Source organism: Malaclemys terrapin, chromosome 5, assembly GCF_027887155.1.
Source record: "Malaclemys terrapin pileata isolate rMalTer1 chromosome 5, rMalTer1.hap1, whole genome shotgun sequence".
Taxonomy (NCBI): Eukaryota; Metazoa; Chordata; order Testudines; family Emydidae; genus Malaclemys; species Malaclemys terrapin.
Genome location: NC_071509.1, coordinates 69,414,610 through 69,433,320, shown reverse-complemented (window position 1 = coordinate 69,433,320; position 18,711 = coordinate 69,414,610). Strand labels below are relative to the sequence as shown.

Here is an 18,711-nt window from a genome sequence, read left to right as displayed (position 1 = left end):
TACCAGAGCGAAACAAGAGAAATGGACCAAAAAATTGTCACATAATGGATCATGCAATATAACTATTAATACTCCATGATGCCTTAATTTTTACCTGACCTGCACTCTTCCCAGTAATCTCTCTCAGGCCCATCGCTAACACTTCAAACCTTGAAGCTGCTTTCAGAGAGCTGCCATTATTTCAAAAATGCCTTTCCTCCTATATGGCTGGGGGGAGTGCACTTTCTGTTAGTCAGCACAATATACAATACTCCCCCCCCCCTTCCCCCCCACCCTCCCCTCCCGCTTTTTTCCTCCTGTTCAGTCAGGGCTAGATTCTGAAAGCCCTTGGTGGGCCTGAGCCTCAGTGGGCACAGGAGCCAGCCCAGTATTGGGCAGAAGTAGCCACCAGATTCTATGGAGGCATCTTCTTGGACATGAATTTGAGTTGTAGTCGAGGGGGCCATTTGCCACCAACAGCAGCACTTTCCACCCTGGCACCTGCAATCTGAATCCTGCCCTAGTGCACAGGGAGGGGTGGGAGATACTCAAGAATAAGCCTGGTCCACCCTGCACCAACCCCATAGTGGTGCTCCCCTCCTGGGGCCCAGCTCTCCCTTCAGGCATTGTGACCTGGCATGCAGGGTTGCAGTGCCACTCTATTTGGCCTGGCTGCCCCTCCGTCATGACAAAGGATTTGACCAGGCCAAATTTAAGTGAGTGGTGGTGTGACCTGGTGCATGGTTTGCAGCACCACTCAGGTTTGGCTCCCTTGGTTTCATGATAGCTGTAGATATAGTTGAACCCATGGAACCAGGCTAAAGCTGCCCCTAGAAAATAGTTACATAAAATATAGGAACTGGGCCTTATGTGAGTGGAATTTCTGAAAATGCTGGACAAAGTGCATGGGCTTGCAACAAGCTATTGCAATTTTTTTTTTTTTTGGTGTAAATACCAATCTTTCCCTACAAACCTTACCATTTTAGGCCAGTTCTTGCACACAGGAATCTCCAGGCATGGTGTATTGTGTAATAGAGTTATAATATGCTGGCAATATAAGGGGAATAAGCTGATAAATCACTTTACGCTTGTGACCTAAATAATAATTTGAGCCCAGGTCTCCAGAAATTGAAAGACTCTTGAGCTAATTGACATGCTCTCCTTTAATAAAATTTGAAATCTGATTTGTAGCAATATTCTACATAATGGCCTCATCCAACTCCTGCAAAAGCCAAAGAAAAATTCTTACTGACTTGAATAGAAGATGGATCAGGTACTTGATGAAAGGCTGGGGGGAAAAGTAATGTCTCCACCATTTTCTCCTATTAAAAAAAAATCAGCAATGAGTAGTGGAAGTCTAACTCGTATAGTTGAGTACTCTGGCCCAAATCCTAGAAGTCTTTACTCAACATTTACTTTTTGTTAAGAGAGGACTTACAGGATTTGACCTTTAGGCCAACCCTACTTGTGATGAGTAGTAACATACTTCACAAGTAGTCCCAATAGATTCAACGGAGGGCACAGAACCTCACCAGATCATAGCTCTGTTGAAGTCAAGTGATAGTTGTATGACATTTTATACCAGCTGAGGATGTGACCTCCACATGAGTAAAGGTGACACAATCTGGTACTCAAATACTATGATAAAGAAAAACAGACTTGGTTGTGTTTAACAGAAAATGTACTTTCTACCAGCAGCAAACCTCATAAAAAGTGAACTTTTATCAAAAACTGCATTTAGATCAGATACATCATTAGAGCTCAATAGAAGTCCTTAGGGTCAAATTAAGAAACTATATTTAATAAATCTCCATGCAATTGTGTGTGCCAGCAACATCCACAATCATGGAGCACTTTGACAGTGCTTTCACAGGGTGAAATTCATCCCTGGACAGTAGGGCTTGCACATGGCTCATCCACAATTTAAATCCTCCTTAATCCCTCTTTTGAGGATTTAAGTAGAATTTTTGTGTGGTCCTTGTACTGACCCACTGCCCAGGGTGAATTTCACCCTACGTTACCATTTTATTTCTACAGCCACTTTAAGCAGTGCCATCCTTACCAACCAAAGCCATTTCTTAGGGCAAATCCATCTCGCTCTCGCTCAAAGATGTTAGTATTGCTAGTTTGTTTGTTTGTTTTACCTTGTTCTTCTTCCTCTTCCGGCGGAATCTCAGAAGCTCTTTATGCTGCCTTGACACAAAATTTACAGCTGCATACTCCAGAAGTGCAGAAAATACAAAGAGCAGGCATACTGCCATCCAAATGTCGATAGCTTTGACATATGAAACCTATGGAGAAAGAGATTGAAAATATTAGAAACACAGATGTGAATTTCACTATCTCATAATACCAGGGGGAAATAAATTAGTGTCCCCAGACCACCGTGCTATTTTTACCAAAGAAGCACTAGCATGAAAGCTCCTTATATAACAGAGGACAAAAGGTTCAGTCTTTATTCCCTACAATTTAATTTTAAAGGAAAATATATTTCTTGCCTCTTTATGAGCAAATGTTTGCACAAATGATTAGTACTTCATTAATATTTCTTCATGATCTGCTATACATTGCATTTAATCAAAACCCTGATAATGTAAAGGGAAAAGCAGAAAGATCCAGAATTTTTTTAATTTCTGGATGGGTATGGTCCATTTTCTGCAGACATCCGCTCAAGCAGCACAAAGCAGGTGGCATGTGGCTAAAATTGACCAGCAAGAAACTTCTCTGGCCTGGGGAACTCCCCAGTGGCATAAAGCTAATGCAGTTTAGGGGCTGTGTTGGAGAAAGAAGAGATTGTAATAAAGCAGAACTCTGCTGATATTTGGTCCATTCAAACAGCTGCAGTAACTCAGCTGTAGTAACTCTTGCTAACCCCGAGGAAGTGCACATTGGCCCTGTTCCCTCATGTGCTGCTCCTCTCCGGTGGAGCACAGTCACAGATGCAATCTGGCTCTGTAATCCAGGGCCTGCTCCTGCTCTGACAGAAGCCAGTTAGGGGGTTGATGTTTAATCCAACCAGAAGCAGAACGCAAATATGTGATTTTAAATGTATGTGGTTTTCTCAGATATAATAATAATTTGTTCTTTTTTTTTTCATGTATATGTAGTGTAATTGTTTTCCCAGTTGTTGTAGCTTTTAGTTTTCTACCTCTTAAGTATCTATTATAGGGCTGTTGTAGTAACTGGGCCTAGTTGGCTTACATAGGGATACAACCTAGGGTTACCATCTTTTAGTTTTTAAAAAGGAGGACACTCCATGGGGATGGGGACCCTTCCCCGCCCTCAGCCCCGCCCCAACTCTGCTCCCTCCCCTGAACGCTCCGCCCCCTGCTCCTCCCCCTCCCCTGCTTCTCGCGAATCAAATGTTCGCGGGAAGCCTGAAACAGGGAGGCAGCAGGTAGGCTGGGGCGGGGTGCGGCGCGGCTCAGTCCGGCCCTCCTGGCTGAGCGGCTCCCTTCGGCGGCTGGCCCAGGCCAAGAGGCTCTGGCCCCGGCGTCTCCTGCCCGGCTTGGCTCGGGCCTCGCGACCCCGGCTCCCGGCCCGGCCTCGCGACCCCGGCTCCCGGCCCGGCCCCGCGACCCCGGACCCTGGCTCGGCACCGCGCCCCCGGCTCCCGGACCGGCACCGCGGCCCCGGCTCGGCACCGTGCCCCCGGCTCCCGGCCTGGCACCGCGCCCGGCCCAGCACTGCGACCCCGGCTCCTGGCCCGGCCTGGCCCCCGGCCTGGCACCACGCCCCCGGTTCCCGGCCCGGCACCGCGCCCCCGGCTCCCGGCCCGGCACTGTGCCCTCGGCCCCGCGACCCTGGCCCAGCCCGGCACCGCACCGGCCCCGGCCCTGGCCCTGGCCCCGCACCGCCGACCCCAGCCCCAGAGGCCCCGGCCGAGCACCGCCGAGCCCTCCCTCCCTCCCGATTTTCCCGGACATGTCTGGCTTTTGGGGATTTCCCCCTGGATGGGGATTTGAGCCCCAAAAAGCCGGACATGTCTGGGAAAATCCGGACATATGGTAACCCTAATACAACCTGGCTGGGTATTTGACTGGCTTGACTTAATGGATTTGCCAGAAAACTAATTTAATCTGCTGACTTTTTTTTAATGGGTCTAAAGATTTGAATTATCACAATAGACTGGGATAGCTAGTGTTTATGTACAGCTGACAATGCTGAGGTGTTCCCGCTTCTGCAGTTTAAGTAAAAAAACTGTTGTTCTCAATCTTATCTATATGTGTGTTCTCTCTAGATACTATAAGTGACTGTTGAGGGCGGGAATTTTGGAGTTGCTTTGTGATTGAGGGTTGGGGTTGCGGCAGGCTTCCCTTTTTGGGGTGGGTGGGTGCCGGTTTCTTTGCATGTCAAAAGCGGTAACTCTAGGCCTACCCCATTTGTGAGCATAACTGTGGGAAAGTAAGAGTTTATAAAGTGTTACAATAACTTACAACAATAAATATAGATGGAGCAAGGTTCAAAAAGAGAGACTGACCTAGTCCAAACAAAAAGATCTACTAATATAACCCCAGGACAGTGTTAAGATCATGTAAACAAGAGAAATGTGGGTCTGGAAACCAATAAACCCAAACTGGTGTGTGGGGAAATAAGGCCTACTGGTAGATGAAACAATGAGGGTGGGCTATTCTACCCATCATTCCCTTTTGGGATCCTTAAGAGAAGATTTTGGGGGGAAATTGAAGGTGGATGCTGCCTGACTGAAAGATGGAAGAATAGGAAGGAGTGAGCATCACCATGATGGCTGCTACCCCCCTCCTTTCCTGAAACCCTGGGACTCACTGTAATAGCATTGGTCCTTCACTGTCTTGATCCTGAGAGATATCCTAAACAGACCGGGTCTGAGAGAGGGATTCAGATAACATTGGGATTTAGCCAGAGCTAGTGGAGATGGCAAACACCATTTGGTATGTGAAACTTTGTTATACTTCCCCCAAACTTCTGTGTCTTTTCCTTCCCTACCTTATTTTTTGTCTTTCCTATTGTCCCTTTGCCTTCTGTTTAATAAGAGTCTGGCTTAGCTTGCTGAGGCTGCACATTTTGCAGCACTGCTCTGAGCCTCTGACCAAAGAAATGGTTAAAAACAGTCACCCAAATAGCCTGATGCTGGTACAAGTTCACCAGGTATCAGAGTGGCTAATAAGATTGTGTGTCATGCCCGTGTTTCTCCAGAACAGAAGTTTCAAGTGTGAGTCAACATCAAAAGCAGAAGCTGCATTTTCTATCATTACTGTTTGTTTTTTGCTCCTCTTGTGTGTTTATCTTATCTCTTCTAGGAAACTTGATTGGACTTTAACAACAACAACTCCAGCCCGTCTCCACTTTTCCTTCCCTCCCAAAAAGGAACAGTTATTACTGCCTATAATACCATCTAAAAGACTGTTTGCAGTTTAGTTGCTGGTCCCAGGAGTTAAGCGAGACAAGGCAGGTGAAATAATATCTTTTGTTGGATGAATTTCTGTTGATGAAAGAGACAAGCTTTTGAGCTTAAAACAGTCTAAAAGCCTGTCAGACGTGGTTTATTTTCTGTTTATAGATCCTCTACAGTGAAAGGGAACAAATATTCCTTATATAGTTTACATTTTAAACGCTTTCGCTGTTTTTCTTTCTTTTGTATCTTTATTAAAAATCTTTTAAACCTTTTATTAGTGTTTGCCATGGTAATTAACTGGCTGAGGTCTCTATATCAAACCCTGAACCTTTGGTGAAAACTGTTTCAATATTGGACAGTACGGGGTCATGTACATACTTTTGGCTCTTTGGGCCCATATATTCCATCAAAATTAATACAGCAGGGTCCCACACTGTGGGACACTAAGCTCTCTCTGCAACCAAAGGCATATTTATTTTGATCAAAGGGAAAAAAAGTCTGGCTCCAACAACCAGGAGAATAATATTTACACAAAAATGAGGGGTAACAGCAAACATATCAAATTATTCCCAGTGACTTCAGTGGGAGTTCAGGGTGATTAGTCTTTCCTGTAAAAGAAAACTTTTAAGTAATGACCTTAGGCAATTTAAAAATGGACAACATAAATCTGTCTGGGGATTTCACCCATGCTGATGACAGACGCCTTTGTAAAATACTTTGGGCTAGATTGTCACCCTTACTCAGCCAGGCGGTCAGATTGTGGCTGTGGAGGTGATACTTGTCCAATACTCCTCACAGTAAGAGGATGGTGAAGGGGTGGTCTAAGGATGAGCCCTGGATCCAGGAGAATAGCTGACCAGATGCATATAGTAAGCTCTTCAATAAAAAGAGAAATAACTTGCTGTCCCCCCAGAACCAGGGTGGGTAGCTGGAAAGAGACTGTTACTCTGTAAGTCATAATTTTTGATTTGGTCTCTTTGTGGGAGAGTACAGCTACATGCTGCCCTTTTACTCACGGCAGACTGTAAAGCTGCAATATTCTCAATATTTGCTAAATACATTGGCTTGTATCACAATCGAGAAAGGGACAAACTCATCGCAGACCAGGACATAAAAATATGGGCAACACTAGAGGAGCAGTGAAGAACACTGTTTCTTCAAGGTTCAAAATCTGTACCATTGAAGTCACTGGAGTTAAGCCAGTTGAGAATTTGACCCAACAGATCAGTTGGTAAAAAAGTAGAATGTGTTGTATTGAATAAAAAATTAAAAAATAAAAATAAAAATCAAAGTGGTTTATCTCCCTTCTGTTCATCCTTAATGAATAAATGTATCTGTTAATAAGAAGAGCACATGTTGTAAAGGTTATTGAAGGCCTCCGACAGCCATATAGAACCATCATTTGTACTAACACAGTGATTCTGGTATAGTACAAGCAAAGCAGTTTTTTGCCTACCTTTGGAAGTGATGCTCGTGAACCTGAACTTTGTGTTGTCATGGTCAGTACAGTTGTTATACCTAAAGCCACTCTGGCTGGTGCAGCATCCATATTGATCCAAAACGACACCCAGGAGAGAATGACAATCAGGAGACTCGGTATGTACATTTGAATGAGATAATAACCCATTTGCCTTTCAAGGTGGAATCGGACTTCAATGCATGTAAACTTTCCTAGTTGTAACCCAAAAAAAAAAAATTCATGAAAATAGGAAAGCTATTTTCGTCACTAACACACACTCTAAATAAAACATTTATATGAGCAGTTCAAGTAGACTTGTCTTCTAGTGGAATTACAATTGTTTTCAGTGATCTTTCAGCATACATAAATTTCCCCATCACCATAGGAACATCTGTTTGGAGAGAGAAATTGAATTTCCAAAAGTTTCTCTGCTTGTAGAATTCAGTAAGCTGCTCTAGAGCTGTTCTTCTTTTGACAAGAACGATCACAATGAAACACACTAACCATAATGGTCATAATGAGCAACAGGTCATTTTCTAACCTTTGCCATCTGAGTTGCTATTTGGAGATATTGCCATCTGCAGAAGGACATTGTGCTCTCCTGTGCCATCAAACTTGCCATCCCATGGCTCAGTTTTAAGTTTTAATTTTATTTCTCAAACATAACCTAAAAGGGAAATCTGGGGGGCGAGGGTGGCCTCAGGGTAATCATTAGAGTTGCTGACAAGTTATGTATGCCTCATCCCACTTCCAAAATATTCTAACTTGAAAACCTAGTTACCAAGGTTTTCAAAACTCGGGACTTCTAATTAGGTTACTTTTGGACTTTAGGAACCTGAATAAGTGGCTTCTTTTTTTCAAAGTGCTGAGCACCCACTGACTTGATTAAAAGTGAGCAGGAAATGTATTCACCTGTGGAAGTAGAATATCACCGTTGCCACCAAACCAAACCAAACCGTGCTAATGAGAGGGAGGGAGAGGAGTCCTTTAAGTTAAGCAGCAATGTGACACAAAAACCCTGGTGCGGGAAGGAAGTGGGGGAGGAGGTTGTTCACCTTCCTCTGCAGCGTGGGGCATGGGTCACTTGGAGGTTTAAACTAGTGCAAATGATAGATTCGCTGCAACTTGAAGTCTTGTTAAATCATGATTTGAGGACTTCAGTAGCTCAGGCAGAGGTGAGGGGTCTATTACAGTAATGGGTGGGTGAGGTTCTGTGGCTTGCAATGTGCAGGCGGTCAAACGAGATGATTATGATGATCCCTTCTGACCCGAAAGTCTGAGTCTATGAAGTGATTGTTGCAGGGGAGCCCAACCCATGTAGGGTGGTGCCCCAGAGACACTTTTTTACAGGGAGGTTAAAAGGGTGAATCTACAAGCACAGTAAAGGCAATAACTGCTGCTATCATGGAATACTGTGTGTGTTCAGACAGTGGTGCTTTGCATCTTTTCAGGTGTATGCATGCTTCCACTGTAATAGTAGTACTAACATGGAGAAGCAGGATTTCACTGTTATCCGCATCAGTGCTGGGATACCCTTGTGGGAGCATGTGTGTATATTGAGAGAATGAAGCCATGCATGCCAACCACTGTGACACTAGCACAGAATGTTAATATTAGTAATGTTTGTTTACTGAATGCTGTCAGTGTAATGACTCACACATGCTAATGGCTGTTAGTGTGATGGCAGTATGAGAGTCTCTCGTGGTAGTACCACGATTGCAGGCACTTACCAAAAAAAAAAAAAACACCATCAAAAAACCTCAGCTGGCAAAGTAGTGAGCCTAAGTGACTCATTATGCTAAGGGGAGGAGGGTGGGGATATGAAACTGAATGGAACTAGGAGGAAGACACCGCTATTGGCTATTGATATTGGAGTCAGGAGTTAACTGTTTGCTAAGGGAATTTAAACAAATAGGTACTTCCACAGAAAAGATGCTTGCCATTTCAAAGAGCTTATAACCTAAATATAAGACAAGAGACGACAGGTGGATTCAACAAACAGATGGCAGGTGGACAGATGAAGTGCAGGTAACAGTGAGATGATTCTGATTAATGTAATAAGCCTACAGGACACCAGCTCCCTAAATATCATCAGTTGTTTTGAAGGCATCATGGCATAAATGAGTTTAAGAAGAGACTTGAAAATGGTTAATATAGTGGTTCTGAAGGCTTTTACAGGGAGCTTCTCTCATGCATGAGAGAAGCATGGGAGAAAGCGCAGACATATTTGTTAGAAAATTTGACAAATTTTCAAAGCTGGCATCGCTGGTGAGGTAGAGGCCGGGTTGATAGCTCTATAGCATTTGAGACTGTAAATGTGTTTGTTAGAATACTAATTTACATATTACTTGCTGTTAGATGTTTTGAGAGTGGGTTTATAAGCAATGGAGTACCTGACTTTTCAACATGTGAAATATCCAAAAATTACAGCTTTGCAACACTTAGCTTTGGCTGGAGTACCATCCTAGAGAAAAAACTCTCAAATGAGGATGCTTCTTTTCTCACTCAACTTAGCTCACGCTGGAACCTCAAAGTAAATGAGATTGGAATTCTCAGAATGTTACATGATTGATCACATTTTGAATACTTTTTAATCAGATCAGCGTATTCAGTTGATATAGGATATACACGTGCCAATCTGCTTTTGTAGTTTTTTATGCTTAGACTCTGAGGGGCCCAATTCTGCCCTCATAGCCATTACTTCTAATGACTTAAACTATGTAAAGCTACACCTTTGTACTAACAAATCTTTGTTTAATACTGGCATCCATACAATGATTGTACACAGCTGAAATTTATTAGATCATTTTTCCTCTGCTTTCACAAAGTCCATTGAAGTCAATAGAAGGCTTTCCAAACTGCAAAACTTAAATTCAGAACTGGGCCTCGAGTAACTCCAAATGCCTTCAGAGAACGTGGATTGGTGTATTAATCAAGAGTTCTATTTCAGATTTGTCTGATTTTAGAGCTGTTTGGAAAATACTTTCTTTTTTTCCTGCAGAAAATGTTGAGGTTTTGGCCAAAATTGGAAACTCATTTTTTGACTAAAAGCTGAAATATTTCAACTGAAAACCAAAATGTTTCAATCCTAAAATGCTGCCTCAGGAAACAATAGTTTAGGTACCTCATGCTCCCACAATGCATAACGGGAGATGAAGTCCAGCTGGGGAACTTGCTCCATGTAGGAGAAATGGAAGCATAAGGTACGTAAACTATGACTCTGATAAGGCATTGCAGCAACTTTCAGAATCAAAATATGTTGGTTTTGACTGTTCATTTTTGGATAAAAATAATCAAAATTTTCTATGCAAAGCAGACGCTATGGAAAATGTTTTAGCTGAAAACCCAATATTTCATCAAAATACACTTTCAATGGAAAATGTTCAGCCATTCGTATTAATTAACGTCTCATCAGCTTCAGCATCAACATAACAAGCAACCGGTCACTTTAAAGAACAGGATATGAAAGAAGGAAGAATGGAGGAAAAATGTGTTTCTAGAGGGGGAGATTTTCAAAAGCACAAAGATCAATGGCAGTTGGCTTCCTGCCTGGTCTTTGTGCCTTTGAAAATCTCCTATTTATGATCTGGAGTTTGTATTTAACCAAGAAATCCTCAGTGAAGAAACAGGCATGTGGTTGTTGGATCAATGGTGGTACATGTACTGCTGTGTCCAAATGATATACAAGTGTTTGATTTCTCTTTCTGATATCTAACCAGCCAGCAGCAATCAGTTTTTTTGTTTTTGTGTGTGCTGGGTTTTTTTTTTTTTTGGGGGGGGGAAGTAGGGGCAAAATGAGCCAAGGTCCATGAACAGATAGTTGCTGACTGGCATCAATCCTCCTTTGTCAAAAGAAGATCAGTTGCTCTTACTTTTTCTTCACTGAGCCATTATCAGGGTCACTATTAGGCAAATGGGTTAGCTGAGTTTACTGTGGTCAGTAAAAATACTTTTTTGCTCAGAATGACCTATGGTTGTTTGAGTTATTCTGTTCTTGTCATTTCTGAAATGCTGCTTAAGAACATTCCTCCTCCTCCTCCCCCGTCAGAAAATGTCATAAGGAAAACAAAACAACTTCTGTAAAAGAACTTCATTAAGGATTATTTAAGGTTACTCAAACACATACACCACCAATGCAACCACAAAAAAGCTAATTAAGTCTTCACCTACCCATTACAATTTACAACTGTGATTTCATCTTTATCACACTTCATTGCCCACATCTACTCACAAAACACATGCCAGTCTTCCTTCATGGAAAACATGCAACTTGATGTTTTCTGATTGTTTAGATAATAAACAGTTATAGCCTTAAAATGGATGGTTGGAATGTGCAGTGCAGATTTTAAGTTGTTTAAGAGTCGTATTGGATAGAAGGAATTGTTTTAAGTGTAAACAGTTTGTAGTGACTCAAGGTTTACAATTTGGGGACATTTTTGTTTGTAGTATGTAGTAGTGCTATTTGGGTAGTGTGATAAGGAAGTATGGTGTGTGTTGTTCATTTTTTTTCAGTAGTTGTCTGTGGTCAGCATTAAGTTTCCATGTTTTTATGTGACCATGAAGGGAGGAGGCATATGTGCTGTAGGTGGCATATATGGATGAGGTAATGTGAGGAAGGCAAAACCATCTCTGTAGGTTGCAAAAGTGGGTGGGAACTGAACTAGTGATTTTCTGGTTATTATGCCTTTGTTGGTATCATATGTTTTGTGGAGCAATGAATGGGAATGTTGGATATTGCAGTGCCATGTGGACCCAAAGGGGAGTGAGCAGGGATGTTGCTGAGTGATGGTAGCACTGTTGGGAACAGGATGAGATTAGCCATTGTTATGTTCTGTTGCTGGAACTGTTATGTTCCTATATTTGGAAGCAGTTACAAGTTTCCAAATGTCCCAAACTATCTATACTTAGAGGGGTAAATTTTCAATTACACATAGATCACCCAGGAGACTCGGACAAGTCTGCTTCCGCATCCCATGCTGAAACTTCAGCAGTTAATGTTGTTAATACATCTCACAAGCTGTCTCCTGATCGTGTTATTTACAGCAAACCTCAGGGCTTGTCTACACATTAAGTCAACTTTATCTAATTCAACCATGAGCCTCTGAATTAGTTAAGTCAATTGTGTGTGGCCACACCATGCTCATTGTCTCGATGGAGTGTATCCTCACTATCAGTGCCTGCATTGATGCACAAAGAGGTGCATCGTGGGTAGCTATTCCAAAGTGCAATTTGCCCCAGTGTGTTTTGGGAAGTTTGTGCAATGCGTCATGGGACCAAAACATTGTCGCAGGGGAGAATGGGGACATTGTGTCAGAATTCCATGACGCACTGTGCTCAATGGAAAACAACCCAGCATTTTTTGTGCTTTAAAACTGCCGCACGTATGCCATAACCCCAGAAGCATGGAGCCTGCTCAGGTGTGCACTTTTGCTGTGAGCATCTCAAACACCTCATGCCTTCTGCAGTATTTCCAGGGCCAAAATAGGGTCTGCCGCACAGAACATAGCAATGTCCTGCGAGCAGCCCTGCTGCAGGCCATTGAAAAAAACAATTCACAGTTGCTGCTGGTAGTCACAGAGCAGCTGCACTCTGAGCGTCATTTCTGGTCCCGTGAAACAAGCATTGACTGGTGAGACCGCATCGTTTTGCAGGTATAGGATGACGAGCAGTGGGTGCAGAAATTTCAAATGCGGAAGGCCACCTTCCAGGAACTTTGTGCAGAGCTTTCCCCTACCTTGCAGTTCAGCAACACAAAAATGAGAGCTGCTCTGACAGTGGAGAAGTGAGTGGCAATCACTATTTGGAAGCTTGCAACGCCAGACAATTACCAGTCAGTGGGGAATCAATTTGGAGTCAGTAAATCAACTGTGGGAGCTGCTGTGCTCCAAGTGTGCAGGGCCATTAATAAACTTCTACTACGAAAGGTAGTGAGTCTGGGAAATGTGCAGGATATAGTGGATGGTTTTGCCGTGATGGGGTTTCCTAATTGTGGTAGGGCGATAGATGGCTCGCATATCCCCATCTTGGCACCAGACCACCTTGCCATAGAGTACATAAACTGAAAGGGATACTTTTCAATGGTGTTGCAAGCGCTGGTGGATCACAGGGAGTGTTTCACCGACATCAACGTAGGATCGTTGGGAAAGGTTCATGATGCGCACATTTTTAGGAACTCTGGTCTGTTCAAAAAGCTGCAATCTGGGACTTTCTTTCCAGACCACAAAATGAACATTGACGATGTTGAGATGCTGATAGTTATCCTGGGGGACCCAGCCTACCCCTTGCTCCCATGGCTCATGAAGCCATACACTGGCTGTCTGGACAGCAGTAAGGAATGGTTCAAGTATAGGCTCAGCAAGTGCAGAATGGTAGTTGAGTGTGCTTTGGTTGTTTAAAGGGGTAATGGAGAAGTTTACTAACAAGGTTGGACCTTAGTGAAAAGAACATCCTTGTGGTTATAGCTGCCTGCTGTGTGTTTCATAATATCTGTGGGGAATAAAGGGGGGGAATTTTCCACAGGGGTGGGCAGTTGAGCCAGATTGCATGGCAGCCATTTTTGAGCAGCCAGACACGTGGGTGATCAGAAGAGCACAGCAAGGGGCGCTGCATATCCACGAGGCTTTGAAAAGCCGTTTCAATAATGAGTCACAGTAATGTGAGCTGCTTGTCTGCACTGTGCTTTTCCAAACCTTGACCTGGCTTGTATCACTGTCCCTGTAAAGCCAACCCCCTGCCCAAGCCCACTGCTTCTACTCAATAAAGAACATTTATTTCTCAAATCCATTTACTTTATTTAACAAAGTAAAGAGGGAGAACCAAAAAAAAAGTAACCTTGGGGAAAAGGGGTTGTAAAGTTGGAACAGGAGAAACATTTTCATCTGTGTAACATAACATCGCATTCCAGACCATCAAAGGTCTGTGAATGGGTGCCTTCTGTTCCTTGTACCTTCCCCCTGAGTTAAGTCAAAAAGATAATGGACTTTTCACCCATGCCTCAGGGAACACTTGGGGGAGGGTGATTCTTCACCAGGCGATGCTGGCTGGCTGTCCACCAGGGTTTGCAAAGGGACTCTACCCTCCTTCTGTTCCTGCAGTTCAACCAGATGCCTCAACATGTCTGCTTGGTCCCTCATAAACAGAGCATCTCATCCTGTGCCACATGCTCTTGCTCATTGGAAGCTTTCCTGCTCTCCATGTCCATGTCTAACTTCTTGGAAGGTGAAATCCTCCATGCTCTCAGCTCCGTGTCAGCTGTCCCGGAGGCATTCATTATCAAGGTGAACATGTACTCCCACATTCTCTATCACCTCCTTCTAATCAGCAAAAGTCTGCTTTCAGATGTTGATGATAGGCCGAAGGACTCATTTCCAGCTGTCAGTCACAGGAAAAAATAAAGAAGCCATTGTACATAAATAAAATAAAAAAAACCCTTATTACACTAGGTGTAAGCCATAACGTAATCAGAATCCGTAACCATTCACTGTGCCGTTTTGCTGTTCCAGCCATGGTGAGTAGCCCCAACCCCAGTCATGGTTGACCAGACTTTTAATGAAGTTTATGGCAGGCTCATGTTAGGAGCAGAGGTAGCTAGTCAAACAATGGCCCTTCTCCATAGCACCACGAGAAGCTGTTTACAAATGGAGCATGGGGGGGAACGTTTTCACTCCCAAATTGCAGAATCTCTCATGAGGGGCCACAGTCCCTTATCAGCCACTTTAAACTACTTGCCAACCCATGCTGAGCACAGTAAAGGCACATTAGCAGCTGTGTGGTTTGGCGATCCGGAATGTCTGGGGGTGGGGTGGGTCTACATGGGGTCCACCCCTTTTTTTTTCTTTGTAAGAGCACTTTTAATGAGAACTTCCCCGGTTTCCCCTAGGCAACCCTATGTGATATCAGTCTCCTGAAGGTAACAGAGGCGGAAATGAAGGAGATACTGCAAGCATCTGGGTATAGACCTGGTCCTTATCCTGCTATGCTGTGTACTGCAATGATGCCAGCAGAATTTATTCAGGAGTTGCGTGGGAAAGTGTCCTACCCTGGGGGAAGAAATAAGACTATCCTGCCCAGAAACCTTCTGCAAAGGATTGCGGAGTACCTCCATGGAAGTTTCCTAGAGCTATCCATGGAGGATTCCCGGGCTATCCAAGTTCACATAAACAGTCTTTTCTGGAGCGGCCTCTTGTAAGCAGAGAACCACAGTACCTCACTTTTTCTTCACAGTAAACATGCAATACCACCGAATGTATGTGCCTACTAAAGTTTAACTGGGACTTTGATTGTAACTGTATATTCACCAGAGGTGCCTTCCCTGGCATCGTGGTCAGCCACCGTGATGTCCTGTGACCCACAGGGCTCCAGGGTAAAAATATTTCCTGGGTCTTGGGGAGAATGGATCCACCACTCACCTGTCTCCCATTCTCTTCCTCCTCCTCTTTCTCATACACCATATCATCCTCCTTGTTGTCCGTAGACTCACACACTTGTGAGATGTCCACATTGCTTGTAGAGGTGCTGGTAGAGAATTGCATGCAGCTTATTGTAGAACCGGCATGTGTGGGGTTCAGCACCAGAATGACTGTTTGCTTCCCTTGCCTTCTGGTACACTTGGCGAAGTTCTTTTATTTTCACACGGCACTGCTGTGTCCCTCGTGTAGCCCTTCTCCCCCATTCCACAAGCAATCTTTGCATAGGTGTCAGCATTTCTTCTGCTGGATCGGAGCTCTGCCTGCACAGACTCTTCTCCCCACACAGTGATAAGATCCACCAGCTCTTGTGCAGACCAGGCTGGAGCACATTTGGGGAATGTAGTCTCCATAATCAGCTGTGCTCAAGCTGGTATGCTCTCAATGCTGATCAAACAGGAAATGGTAAATCAAAAATTCCCAGGGCTTTAGCAGGGGAAAGACTGTTTCCTGTGTACCTGGCTGCAGTGCAGCAGAGTTGAGAATGATCTCCAGAACGGTCACAGATGAACATTATGGAACACCACCTGGAGGCCAATTAAGTCGAATTACATAACACTGCGTCTGCACTACCTCGCAGTCAATCCATGAAAATCGAATTTTCACTATGCCTCTCGCAGAAGTGGATTACAGAAATCGACATTAGAAGTGACTTAGGTTGGCGCAAAGGACCTGTTAGTGTAGACACATAGATTAACAGGTCGACTTAAGGTGGCTTCCTTCGACCTAACTTTTTAGTGTAGACCAGGCCGCAGAAAAGAGCTTCATATCTTGTGTTGTAACTACATCTATATTGAAATGATAGCTACGCACTTAACAAATGCTATCTGCAGTTGTGAAGCATCTTTTTTTAATAACCCTTTTAATCTACTCTGATGTATGCTTGAGTGAGAGGTTTTAGTTTTCAAAAATGATTTCCTGATACTATGTTTTTGATGGAGTATCAATGCACAGATTCACATTGAGTGCCCTAAATAAACAATGAGTCTTCAAGTGCAAACTGCACATAAGTGATCACATATTAGCATAATATAATGGATGGAAATGAAACTCTCAGGTTATTACATTCTCTTGCCAGCAACAATTATTGCCCACACAACAGTGATACCCACTGTAGAAAAGGGAAGACAAAGATGTAAGGACTAAAACAACCTCCCCCATCCTCCAAAAAAACAAAAAATCTACCAGTCTTATGGAATTAACCCCATGGTGAAGACTGGAAAACAAAATAAAGCCTACAGGCTAGACTATGAGCTGGACCTCCTGAGTGGTGTGTCCCGAAGGCACAGCCTGGGGGGAGTGGATACAAAGGTGACTTTTTAAGTTATCTTTGTGCTGCCCGGTTTCTGCTTGTGCTGGTGAACAGTATGCTTCCTGATGTAATGCAGTCTCCCCACAGTTGCCTATGGGTTGCTCCTCAGTCTAGAATGGATAGGCATCAACTTTCTCTCTACCTGGGTGTGTGTATGTGCTCGACCCCCGCCCCAGGCCTGCCCCCACTACATCCCTTCCTCCAAGGAACCATTAAATAACAGTCAACATATTTAGGTGACCCAAAATATTATCCCTAATTTTGCACCATACTTCTCAGAAGTCCATAATTTGAAAGGATGTGATTCATCTCCCAAAATTAACTACATCCCACACAAATTGGGTGTTCTCTCACGTTAATTGTTGAAAATTATTTCCATCACAAATAAAGAAGTTAGGGCTCCCTCCTCCCCCCCTCCACTAAAGGAATTGAATCCCACAATAGTTTGTTTCCTGCATTAATAATTTTAGTGTGGACCTCAAAGACTTGAAGTCTTTGTTGGCCATTGAATCCCACATTTGGGCCTCAGCAGGTTATCTTTTTTTCCAGTTTCCCCATTAATAATAACAAGGACAATAATACTTTATTTACTAAAAGCACGTCTTTAGGAGTACAGATGAGGGACACAAGCTGGAACTTGTGAGGGTGAGGAATAAAGTCTGCTGACAGCATATTTCCTACTTGTTAAAATCAAAAATAAATTGTGACATGGCAATTTCTTGCAATACACTGGACAAACCTTATTGGTGTTTTTATTTATTTATTTATTTGTTTGTTTGTTTGTTTAAATGAAATTTTTAAAAAGTGAGGGTGGAATCCTGGGGTTTTTAGCTTTTGCTATGTGTATTTTTAATAAAGACGGTACTTGTGGATTGAAAATTGGACAGTCACATTTTTATACAATGACGAAGAATAAATAAGAATGACTATTCTATACTTTTATTATTGAAAAAGCAATGCCTAGTATTTTCTATATACAGAATTAACTCCTGGGACACAAATAATTCTGGGAGTGATGGAGTATAAGGTCATAATGTTGCAAAGGACTCTATGCAGTAAGACCCCTGTGCCCACGTGAAGCCCCACTGAAGTTAATGCGGCTCCACACAGATGCAAGGTTTTGCCCTCATAGTCACTTGCAGAACAATGAAGCCTGGGTGACATACTGGCTGACCCATCTCTGCATAACTAATGTATTTCAGATGTCTATCTTTCCTAAATAAACTTTTATGAGAAAATTTTAGAAATCTTTTCAACCATCAGGCAACTGTTTTGTTTCATTATGTTGTTGCTTTAAGGGCATGATATTCTGTGTGTATTTTTGTAGTGTTACAATCTTCAGATGAGTTAAATGATGTATTTAAAACAACAGAAAATAGCGGCAGCTGTCTTTCCAGTTGTAATGGACTAAGAAACTCTCCTACCTGTATTGTAATGTTTGGTGCAATAACATAAATCTTTCTCTTCTTTCAACAGAAACTGTGGCAGGGTGAGCCCTTCTGCTACCTGTACAGCTCCCTTTTCTTGCCATTCAAAAATGAGATCGTTCATTGTATATCCAACTAGAAAAACAAACAGAACAACAACCCATAAATCTACTGCAAAGTTTTTAAAATATGTGTGATGCACCAAATACCAGTGTCCTACACAAATTATATGAGATGAGAAAAATAGCAGGTTCCACTATATCAGTCAGCCAAAGGGGATCAGCACTCATCTCGGTCATGCAGATCTAGGCTGACAGTTATTTCTGTGGATCCTCCTAAAAACATATGGCCAAATAGATTGAGGGGGAGATTTTCAAAAGTGCCTAAGGAAGTTGGATGCCTAACTCCCTTGGGTGCTTTTGAAAACCTCACTCTCTGTTTATTATGGAGAGTACAGGCCCATTGATTTAAATCTTGTGAAGTTGTAGTGTAGTTTTGAAATAGTGCCTTATACACTCTTTTATTTTTTCTGGATCTAAGTGGCTCTGAAACAATTTAGGCCCCAATCAGGTGAAAATATACAGGTGCAGTCCAGCAGTTCTCTTTCCAGGACTAAGACATAGTTGGCTTGAAAAGATATTTTTTTCTTTGAAGCAGGTGCAAGACCAGAAGAAAAACTATTGTGATGAACTACC

At 43.0% G+C, this 18,711-nt stretch overlaps 1 protein-coding gene across 1 annotated transcript in view; it reads right to left on the bottom strand.

The window, feature by feature from the left end:
- The window catches only part of GLRA3 (glycine receptor alpha 3), a 105,033-nt gene that overhangs the window by 8,816 nt on the left and 77,506 nt on the right, over window positions 1-18,711 (bottom strand). The window contains exons 5-7 of the mRNA XM_054029509.1: window positions 18,014-18,151; window positions 6,810-7,024; window positions 2,124-2,270 (exon numbers count right to left, since the gene is read on the bottom strand). Of these exons, the coding sequence (XP_053885484.1) occupies window positions 2,124-2,270; window positions 6,810-7,024; window positions 18,014-18,151 (500 nt within the window). The remainder of the gene's footprint in view (window positions 1-2,123; window positions 2,271-6,809; window positions 7,025-18,013; window positions 18,152-18,711) is intronic.